This window comes from Triticum aestivum, chromosome 4D, assembly GCF_018294505.1.
Source record: "Triticum aestivum cultivar Chinese Spring chromosome 4D, IWGSC CS RefSeq v2.1, whole genome shotgun sequence".
Classification (NCBI taxonomy): Eukaryota; Viridiplantae; Streptophyta; class Magnoliopsida; order Poales; family Poaceae; genus Triticum; species Triticum aestivum.
In genome coordinates, this window is record NC_057805.1 from 126,444,806 (window position 1) to 126,456,756 (window position 11,951).

Below are 11,951 nucleotides of genomic sequence, written 5' to 3' on the forward strand. Positions count from 1 at the left end.
AAATAATTTTAGAGTGAAGTGGAAAATCATCGTAACAAGAAAATAAAGTTTCTACGATCTGATCGTGGAGGAGAATATTTGAGTTACTAGTTTGGTCTTCATTTGAAACAATGCAGACTAGTTTCACAACTCACGCCACCTGGAACACCACAGCATAATGGTGTGTCCGAACGTCGTAATCGTACTTTATTAGATATGGTGCGATCTATGATGTCTCCCACTGATTTACCGCTATCGTTTTGGGGTTATGCTTTAGAGACGGCTGCATTCACGTTAAATAGGGCACCATCTAAATCCGTTGAGACGACACCATATGAACTGTGGTTTGGCAAGAAACCCAAGTTGCCGTTTCTTAAAGTTTGGGCTGCGATGCTTATGTGAAAAAGTTTCAACCTGATAAGCTCGAACCCAAATCGGAGAAATGTGTCTTCATAGGATATCCAAAGGAGACTGTTGGGTACACCTTCTATCACAGATCCGAAGGCAAGATATTCGTTGCTAAGAATGGATCCTTTCTAGAGAAGGAGTTTCTCTCGAAAGAAGTGAGTGGGAGGAAAGTAGAACTTGACGAGGTAATTGTACCTACTCCCTTATTGGAAAGTAGTTCATCACAGAAATCAGTTCCAGTGATTCCTACACCAGTAAGTGAGGAAGCTAATGATGATAATCATGAAACTTTTGATCAAGTTACTACCAAACCTCGTAGGTCAACCAGAGTAAGATCCGCATCAGAATGGTACGGTAATCCTGTTCTGGAAGTCATGTTACTTGACCATGACGAACCTACAAACTATGAGGAAGCGATGATGAGCTGAGATTCTACAAAATGGCTTGAGGCCATGAAATCTGAGATGGGATCCATGTATGAGAACAAAGTGTGGACTTTGGTTGACTTGCCCGATGATCGGCAAGCCATAGAGAATAAATAGATCTTCAAGAAGAAGACTGACGCTGACGGTAATGTTACTGTCTACAAAGCTCGACTTGCCGCGAAAGGTTTTCGGCAAGTTCAAGGAGTTGACTACGATGAGACCTTCTCACCCGTAGCGATGCTTAAGTCTGTCTGAATCATGTTAGCAATTGCCGCATTTTATGATTATGAAATTTGGCAAATGGATGTCAAAACTACATTCCTTAATGGATATCTTAAAGAAGAGTTGTATATGATGCAACCAGAAGGTTTTGTCGATCCAAAAGGTGCTAACAAAGTGTGCAAGCTCTAGCGATCCATTTATGGACTGGTGCAAGCCTCTCGGAGTTGGAATATACACTTTGATAGTGTGATCAAAGCATATGGTTTTATACAGACTTTTGGAGAAGCCTGTATTTACAAGAAAGTGAGTGGGAGCTCTGTAGCATTTCTGATATGATATGTGGATGACATATTGTTGATCGGAAATGATACTGAATTTCTGAATAGCATAAAAGGATACTTGAATAAGAATTTTTCAATGAAAGACCTTGGTGAAGCTGCTTATATATTGGGCAATAAGATCTATAGAGATAGATCAAGACGCTTAATTGGACTTTCACAAAGCACATACCTTGATAAAGTTTTGAAGAAGTTCAAAATGGATCAGGCAAAGAAAGGGTTCTTGCCTGTGTTACAAGGTGTGAAGTTGAGTCAGACTCAATGCCCGACCACTGCAGAAGATAGAGAGAAAATGAAAGTCATTCCCTATGCTTCATCCATAGGTTCTATCATGCATGCAATGCTGTGTACCAGACCTGATGTGTGCCTTGCTATAAGTTTAGCAGGGAGGTACCAAAGTAATCCAGGAGTTGATCACTGGACAGCGGTCAAGAACATCCTGAAATACCTGAAAAGGACTAAGGATATGTTTCTCGTTTATGCAGGTGACAAAGAGCTCATTGTAAATGGTTACGTTGATGCAGGCTTTGACACTGATCCGGATGACTCTAAGTCACAGACCGGATACGTATTTTTATGGAATGGTAGAGCTGTCAGTTGGTGCAGTTCCAAGCAGAGCGTCGTGGCGGGATCTACGTGTGAAGCGGAGTACATAGCTGCTTCGGAAGCAGCAAATGAAGGAGTTCATATCCGATCTAGGTGTCATACCTAGTGCATCGGGTCCAACGAAAATCTTTTGTGACAATACTAGTGCAATTGCCTTGGCAAAGGAATCCAGATTTCACAAGAGAACCAAGCACATCAAGAGACGCTTCAATTCCATCCGCGACCAAGTCAAGGAGGGAGACATAGAGATTTGCAAGATACATACGGATCTGAATGTTGCAGACCCGTTGACTAAGCCTCTCTCATGAGCAAAACATGATCAGCACCAAGACTCCATGGGTGTTAGCATCATTACAATGTAATCTAGATTATTGACTCTAGTGCAAATGGGAGACTGAAGGAAATATGCCCTAGAGGCAATAATAAAGTTGTTATTTATATTTCCTTATACCATCATAAATGTTTATTATTCATGCTAGAATTGTATTAACCGGAAACTTAGTACATGTGTGAATATGTAGACAAATAGAGTGTCACTAGTATGCCTCTACTTGACTAGCTCATTAATCAAAGATGGTTAAGTTTCCTAGCCATGGACAAAGAGTTGTCATTTGATGAACGGGATCACATCATTAGAGAATGATGTGATTGACTTGACCCATCCGTTAGCTTAGCACTATGATCGTTTAGTTTATTGCTATTGCTTTCTTCATAACTTATACATGTTCCTATGACTATGAGATTATGCAACTCCCGAATACCGGAGGAACACTTAGTGTGCTATGAAACGTCACAACGTAACTGGGTGACTATAAAGATGCTCTACAGGTGTCTCCGATGGTGTTTGTTGAGTTGGCATATATCGAGATTAGGATTTTTCACTCCGATTGTCGGAGAGGTATCTCTGGGCCCTATCGGTAAAGCACATCACTGTAAGCCTTGCAAGCAAAGTGACTAATGAGTTAGTTACGGGATGTTGCATTACGGAACAAGTAAAGAGACTTGCCGATAACGAGATTGAACTAGGTATTGAGATAGCGACGATCGAATCTCCGGCAAGTAACATACCGATGACAAAGGGAACAACATATGTTGTTATGCGGTTTGACCGATAAAGATCTTCGTAGAATATGTAGGAACCAAAATGAGCATCCAGGTTCCGCTATTGGTTATTGACCGGAGATGAGTCTCGGTGATGTCTACATAGTTCTCGAACCCGTAGGGTCCGCACGCTTAACGTTCGGTGACGATCGGTATTATGACTTTATGTGCTTTGATGTACCGAAGGTAGTTCAGAGTCCCGGATATGATCACAGACATGACGAGGAGTCTCGAAATGGTCTAGACATAAAGATTGATACATTGGACGGCTATGTTCGGACACCGAAAGGGTTTCGGGTGATCTCAGATAAAACCGGAGTGTCGGAGGGTTACCGGACCCACCCCCCCGGAAGTTAGTGGGCCCTTAGTGGGCTTTAGGGGAGAGAGAGGGCAGCAGCCAGGAGGTGGCGCCCCCCAACGGAGTCCGAATTAGACTAGGGGAAGGGGGCGCGGCCCCTCTTTCCCTCTCCTTCCTCCCCCCTCCTTGTAGGATTAGGAAAGGAGGAATCCTACTCCTACTAGGAGGAGGACTGCTCCTCCCTTGGCGCGTCCCCTAGGGCCGGCCGGCCTCCTCCTCCCTCCTTTATATACGGGGGAGGGGGCACCCCCATAGACACACAAGTTGATCTCTTAGCCGTGTGCGGTGCCCCCCTCCACATATTTCCACCTCGGTCATATCATTGTAGTGCTAAGGCGAAGCCCTGCGTCAGTAACTTCATCATCACCGTCATCACGCCGTCGTGCTGACGAAGCTCTCCCCCGACACTCAGCTGGATCTAGAGTTCGTGGGACGTCACCAAGCTGAACGTGTGCAGATCACGGAGGTGCCGTATCTTCAGTGATATGATCGGTCGGATCGTGAAGACGTACGACTACATCAACCGTGTTGTCATAACGCTTTCGCTTACGGTCTACGATGGTATGTGGACTACACTCTCCCCTCTCGTTGCTATGCATCACCTAGATGGATCTTGCGTGTGCGTAGGATTTTTTTTGAAATTACTGCGTTCCCCAACAGTGGGATCTAAAGTTGACACTCTTCCAAACCCACTTTCAATATTATTGCAAGCATTATTATCAATCTCATATTCATCATGGGGCTTAAATAAATTTTCAAGATCATAAGAAGAATCACCCCAATCATGATCATTGCAACAAGTAGTTGACATAGCAAAACTAGCATCCCCAAGCTTAGGGTTTTGCATATCATTAACATAAATGAAATTAATAGAATTTATAGTAACATCATTGCAATCATGCTTTTTATTCAAAGATCTATCGTGAATCACTTTATAAAGCACTTCATCACAATTTTCAGATTCACGGATTTCAAGTAAAACTCCATAAAGACAATCTAGTGCACTCAACTCACTAGCAATTGGTTCATCATAATTGGATCCTTTTAAAAAGATTAGCAAGAGGATGGGGATCCATAAATCTTAGATTATCTGATTTGCAATAAATACACAATTATTCCAACCAAACGAGCAAACGAGCCAAATAAGACATCAAGGCAAACGGAAAGACGAATGGAAGAAGGGCGAAGAAAAGGCAAATCTTTTCGAAAATCGTTTTAGAAGTGGGGGAGAGGAAAACGAGAGGCGAATGGCAAATAATGTAACGTGAGGGATGAGAGTTTATGATGGGTACTTGGTATGTCTCGGCTTGGCGTAGATCTCCCCGGCAATGGCGCCAGAAATTCTTCCTGCTACCTCTTCAGCTTGCGTTGGTTTTTCCCTTGAAGAGGAAAGGGTGATGCAACAAAGTAGAGTAAGTATTTCCCTCAGTTTTGAGAACCAAGGCATCAATCTAGTAGGAGACAACGCGCAAGCCACCGAATACCTGCACAAACAAACACCAACTTTCACCCAACGCGATAAAGGGGTTGTCAATCCCTTCACGGTTATTTGCAAAGTGAGGTCTGATAGAGATGGATAAACGGTAAAGTAATATTTTTGGTATTTTTTTGGTTTATGGAATGGAAAGTAAAAGGTTGCACAGAAAGTAAATAGGAAACTAAAATTGTAGATCGGAAACTTATATGATGGAAAGTAGACCCGGGGGCCATAGGTTTCACGAGAGGCTTCTCTCAAGATAGAAAATATTACAGTGGGTGAACAAATTACTACCGAGCAATTGATCGAAAAGCGCAAAGTTATGACGATATCTAAGGCAATGATCATGACTATAGGCATCACAGCTGTATCAAGTAGACCGACTCATGCCTGCATCTACTACTATTACTCCACACATCGACCGACTCCTGCCTGCATCTAGAGTATTAAGTTCATAAGAATAGAGTAACGCATTAAGTAAGATGACATGATGTAGCGGGATAAACTCAAGCAATATGATGAAAACCCCATCTTGTTATCCTCGATGGCAACAATACAATACGTGTTGGTTCCCCTTCTGTCACTAGGATCGAGCACCGCAAGATTGAACCCAAAGCTAAGCACTTCTCCCATTGCAAGAAAAACCAATCTAGTTGGCCAAACCAAATCGATAGTTCGAAGACACTTGCAAAGATATCAAATCATGCATATAATAATTGAGAGGAGATTCAAATAATATTCATAGATAAGCTGATCATAAATCCACAATTCACTGGATCTCGGCAAATACACCGCAAAAGAGTATTACATCAAATAGATCTCCAAGAACATCGAGGAGAACATGGTATTGAGAATAAAAGAGAGAGAAGAAGCCATCTAGCTACTAGCTATGGACCCGTAGGTCTATGGTAAACTACTCACGCTTCATCGGAGAGGCAATGGTGTTGATGTAGAAGCCATCCGTGATCGAATCCCCCTCTGGCAGGACGCCGGAAAATGCCCCTAGATGGGATCTCATGGGTACAGAAGGTTGCGGCGGTGCAAAAGTGTTTCCTGGCTCCCCTGGAAGGTTTTGGGATATTTGAGAATATATAGGCGGAAGAAATAGGTCGGTGGAGTCACAAGGGGCCCACAAGGGTGGGGGTGCGCCTCCCGACCTTGTGACCGCCTCGTGGCTTTCCTGACATGCACTCCAAGCCCTCTGGATGTCTTCTGGTCCAAGAAAAATCATCGCGAAAGTTTCATTCCGTTTGGACTCCGTTTGGTATTCCTTTTCTACGAAACTCTAAAACAAGGAAAAAAACAAGAACTGGCACTGGGCTCTAGGTTAATTGGTTAGTCCCAAAAATCATATAAAATAGCATATTAGTGCATATAAAACATCCAAAACAGATAATATAATAGCATGGAACAATAAAAGATTATAGATACGTTGGAGACGTATCAATCATTTGCCGAAGGATCAGGGTGGTCTTGGGATTGAGAATTTAGAGGTGAAGAACAAATGTCTGCTCAGTAAATGGTTGTACAGGGTTTCTGTTGAGACGGAAGGCACGTGGGTATAATTTTTACGTAATAAGTACCTACAATATAAGACCTTGGCCCAAGTTACCTCTAGACTCAATGATTCACCTTTTTGGAAGGGGTTGATGACAATGAAGGCAGCTTTTTTCCATAGAACTAAATTCATCATTGGAAATGGTGATTCAACGAGATTCTGGGAGGATACATGGTTAGGGATACACCTTTAGCCACTCAATATCCGTCTCTATAATATTGTACAGCGCAAGGAGGCTTATGTTGCTGCAGTATTACAGTCCAACCCACTAAATATTTAATTTCGGAGATTTTTAGTAGGAGATCGATGGGAAGCATGGCTACATCTTGTCAGAAGGTTGATGGATGTTAACCTCTCTGATGAGTCGGATAGCATTCACTGGATATTAACTATGAATGGCATCTTCTCAGTGAAATCTATGTATATGGACATAATTGATTTTGGTCCGATTCTGAAATCAATACATATTTGGAAGATCAAAGTCCCGTTAAGAATCAAAGTCTTCATGTGGTTTATTCACAAGGAGGTGGTTCTGACTAAGGATAACTTGGCAAAATGTAATTGGGAGGGGGGAGACAATGATGTAGCTTTTGTGACCAAGATGAAACCATCAAACACCTCTTTCTTAATTGTCTGCTGACCAAGCTTTTATGGCGTTCAGTTCATATAGCTTTTAATATCACCCCTCCAAATAGTATTCACACGTTATTGGGACGTGGCTAAATGGAGTAGAGACAAATATTGCAAGACATATTCGGATAGGAGTACGTGCATTACTTTGGGCTATATGAAACTGTAGAAATGATATGGTTTTTAACGGACAAACTCGCATAAATTATTTGCAGGTTATCTACGGGGCCACTGCTTGGATCCGTACGTGGTGTTTACTCACTTAAGTGGAAGCCAAGGAGCCTTTGGTTACTGGGTCTACTCGATGGGAGATGGTGGCTCGGGATATCTACAATCGGTTTGGATGACGGTCCAAAAATAGAATAGGCGTTTAGTCATCTCGTCCTATTTTCACCGGTTGTGACAGATTTTTACTTTGTTTTTTATTTTATTTTATTTTCAGCTATGTTTGAGTCTGGATCACGGTCTTTTGAATACTTTGCTTAATAAAAGGGCCTTATGCATCATTCTGATGAAGAATTGCAGAGGCTGGGGATAACCCTCCTTTTCTATATTTTTTTTCCATGTGTATGTATGCATGGATATGTATGACTTCTTCTCGTCAAGGATACAAAACGCCAATTTTTAACCTCACATAATGCACCAATTTTTTAGGGGTATGACACCATTGGGGTTCCCATGTACGTTGTCACAGTTATTTTTTTTTGCGAATAACGTTGTGACAGTTGTTGGATCCCAATAATAATTTTCTATGCACACTGATGAGTTTCACCAGTCAATTAGTCCGAGTTGAATCGATATATACGTATGATGCTCAGTACGAACTGCATTTCTTTTTGGTCTCAAGACGACACGCTAGGAGCCTCTCACACTACACTCCACCGCACGCGCATGCCACACGGTATAGGACGATCTTAATAATACTGAAAGATGAGGTGAACTTGACTAGTTATTTCCTCCTTAGGGGAGACAGCAGGAGAGCTACTACTTATATTTTCTTACATTGACTTGCTCAATGCAAGTCGTTCGTCATTGGCGGTACTATACTAGTCTTTTTCTTGTGCGGGTACCACCAGTCGTTCGATATGCAAGTCTTGGTCATTCATATCTTCGCTAACTAACTAAGCCACTAGCTATTCCTGGCTAGAAACAAGTGGAGAATACACAAGATTCGACACGCTTAAGTGTTTCCATATGCAGTGACAAATGTTCGATCGAGCTTACCAACACGTCACTATTCATACGTCGCTTCAAGATCGTTCGCAGCTTCCCTGAAACTTCCGGCAACCATATCTTCACGCAACGCGCGCGTCGGATGCAAAGCACTTGCATCAATGATGTGACGTAGTGCTCGCTATCGTCACGACTTACGAGCGGGATATATACAACGCCGGACGAGCACGGAAATTTCGGGCTGCCACGTGTTCGAACACTTGCACTCATAAACCACCTTGACCTTGACTCTCGTCAACATTATACTCGTGGTGGTATTAGCTTAGCTTAAGAATCGGATCGATAGCCATATCCACCTTAAACCCCCGGCATGCACGCCTCATTCGCGCCTATATATAAGCAATGCATCGGCCTCACACTAAAACATTCCACACTTATATTGGCCATTACTAGCAGAATAGCAAAACGTCTGCAAGCAGCACGTGTACACGTTAATCTAGCTCGCTAGTATGACAAAGGACGTGGCCAGTGGTGATACACAGTCGCCGATCAAGTTGATAGAGCTGCTGCTTAAGCTATCTTCGCCGGCAGCGTCTAGCAGGGTGATCGGCAAGAACAAGCGTGTGCAGCTGCAGGCCGCCGGCGGCGCCTACGAGTGCCGGACGTGCGGCCGCCGGTTCGCCACGTTCCAGGCGCTGGGCGGCCACCGGACCAGCCACAAGCGGCCGCGGGTGCGCGCGCACGGCCTCGATCTCCTGCTCGGCGCGCGCCCAGGCAAGGCCAGGGCCCCGATGCAGCTGCACCGCTGCGGCACGTGCCGCCATGCGTTCCCCACGGGGCAGGCGCTCGGCGGCCACATGCGCCGCCACAGGCCGGCCGTGGCCGCCGCGACGTGGACGGAGACGGCCACGTCGTCGTCGACCTCGTGCCTGTCTGTGTCTGCTCAGCATGACGATGCCGATTGGCCTACTTTAATACAGTTTATATGAGGGATTAGTGCTACTGTCTATAAGTTAGCATTGGTTGATTTGTAGTGGTTTGCTTTGCTCTACTCTCGGGGAATGCATGCACTCTACTACACGGTATAAATGTTTATTGTTATACTCGCAAAAAAAATATCTATTGTAGTGCCAATACGCGCACATGTGTGATGTAATAATAAATCAAAGAACTCAGTTTGAAATCGCCTACATCAGGTGATCTATTTCGCTTGGAGATGTGCTTAATAACAAAACAAACAAGCATTTTCTCCTTTTTTGTGTGAATAGGTGCGCAATTTTTGAATATCTATTTCTGAGCCCAGACTCATCTGCACTTGCTCAAGGAATTTTTTATAAAAAATTCAAAAAATTCAAAAAAAATCCATCTTTTTACATGGTAGGAAATTTGGTGCGTGAGGTGGGCTCCAAATTTCCGAACATTTGAACGTATGAGTAACTCTCAGCAAAAAAGACAAATTGGGGTCAGAACAGTACATGAACAGTACAAGAAATTACAGACCCCAAATTTGTCTTTTTTGCAAGAGCTACTCAGATGTCAAATGATCTGAAATTTGAAGTGGCTCACGCACAAAATTATCTACCATGATTTTTTTGGAATTTTTAAAAAATTCTACTATTTGTTTTGATTTTTTTTCCATTATGGATGCAGATGAGCCAGGGCACCGAATTGCTGCGCAATTTTAGACTTAAAGTTGCACATAATTTATTATCAAAAATCTTATGTATAGAACTGACGTTTAGTACGAACCTTTTCCGTGCGACACAACGAGCAGGTGGATTTAGACGTTGCCAGGGACCCTGAAGCCAGAAATATTGTGGCTCACAAATTACTGAAAAACTTCATATTGGTATCACCCACATTTGACTTTGCCTGGACACACATAAAATATTTGCAACCAAGTAGCTAGTACTGCTAAACAATTCCACAGTGTTGTCGCAGATGAAATAGATAAGCAAACCATTCCAAAATATGCCATAAAGTACTTTGCTACAAAACATTACCGTCAATATAGCTTGCACTCATACAGTTTTAATGAAAAATCATCGCTGCTTTGGATGACACTCAAATTTACTTGATAGCTGCTCCATCTGTCCGGTAAAAAGTGTACATATAAAAATTTTAGGACAAATTATGCAGTGAAGTAAAAAATGCATTGAAAAGATGCAAGCCGACATCTCTTTTTTTTTAGTTATCGAATCCTCGATGAGCTAAGTGCATGTAGAAATTAAGGAGACCATGTGTAAAATAGTATTGGTCTTGATTACCGTGTGATAAGACAAGCATTTTTTTTCTACTTTAAAGTGCATTGTGAAGGTAGGAGTACACTCTTTTGGGGGCAAATTTTAAATCCAAACGTACACTCTTCACCGAATGGAGAGAGTAGAAAGGTGTAGGCATACTTACACATATAGAATCAACTCTTGTTGTATTATAAAACAAGGGATCAAGGTCGCCGAAAATACATACCAAAGTATCAAATCCAGCCCTTTGCTCGTCATAACTCATACATTGGTCGAAGTTTATTATTATTATTTTGACAGTGGAAAACAATTTCATTAACCATTGGCAATATCGCTGGCTACCAAATCTAAAACAAAACTTGGCATAAGTTCCCCCCAAACTAGTGAGGATTCAGCCGAACCAAAACCATACTTCGCCAAAGCATGAGCTACGGCATTACAACTACGCTTACAGTGCATAAAATCATAACTTTCGAAAGCCGAAACACATAAACTCCTAGCTTCTCGGAAGAGGACCCCGATATCCGATAAATCTGCATCTCCCCGCTTAAGCGCGTAGACAAGCTGCTGGGAATCAGACTCTAGCAGCACCCTATGAATACCAATATCTGAAGACCCCTCAATGGCTGCAATGCATGCTAAAGCTTCAGCGTGTAGCGCACTTTTCACATGCTTCAATTTACCCGCACCGGCCGCAATTGTATCGCCTGTATTAGTTCTAACAACGTAGCCAAACGCCCCATCATTCTGCTGCTCATGGAACGCCGCATCAAAATTTATCTTCACAAAATTCTCAGGAGGACACCTCCAATTTTGAGCTGGCTCTCGATTTATAACGGTAGTTTCAGCTGCACTAGTAAATTCCCCGATGTGCTTAGGAATAAAGTAACATAACTCCTCCGTAGTTTTGGCATGTTCCCCTGCGTTTATCTTGTTGCGGGCTGTCCACCAGTCCCATAATAATACGTAGACAATATTTTTCTCCTCAGTTTTAAGCGAACAAATCGCCTCCAAAACAGCCCGAGCAGACCCATAATTTAGCAGTTGTAACCTCACGGCTTCTAGATTCAAAGCTCTCCATAGCCTCTTCACAAACTTACACTTGAGAAAGATGTGACCCCCATCTTCATCCAGCCTCGAGCAAACTGGACATCGAGTATCAAGGTCTACATGCTTCCTTTTAATATTCATACGCGTCGGCAAGCTATCATAAGCCAGGCTCCAAAGAAAAATGCGTACTTTTGCTGGCAATTGGATGGACCAAAGTTTCGTCCATTGTGATCTCCACGCACTCGTTCCTACTGATGAACTCGCATCTGCCTGGCTCCTCGCATCTCTTAGAGTAACTCCTAGTCTGTATGCAGATTTTACTGAAAAAACACCCTTGCTATCAAAATGCCAAGCTACATGATCTTCCATCCCACTTCTAAGAG

The 11,951-nt window shown here is 42.8% G+C and overlaps 1 protein-coding gene across 1 annotated transcript; it reads left to right on the forward strand.

Annotated features, from left to right (window-relative positions):
- Positions 1-8,684: 8,684 nt before the first annotated feature.
- LOC123099784 (zinc finger protein ZAT11) lies at positions 8,685-9,527 on the forward strand. Its single transcript, XM_044521876.1, has one exon. It carries the CDS (start codon positions 8,785-8,787, stop codon positions 9,262-9,264), a length of 480 nt encoding a protein of 159 aa, XP_044377811.1. The 5' UTR covers positions 8,685-8,784; the 3' UTR covers positions 9,265-9,527.
- The last annotated feature ends 2,424 nt before the right edge of the window (positions 9,528-11,951 follow it).

What these genes read in the sequence shown, in the direction of transcription:
- LOC123099784 (XM_044521876.1), top strand. Translation starts at nt 8,785, where the DNA reads ATGACAAAGGACGTGGCCAGTGGTGATACACAGTCGCCGATCAAGTTG.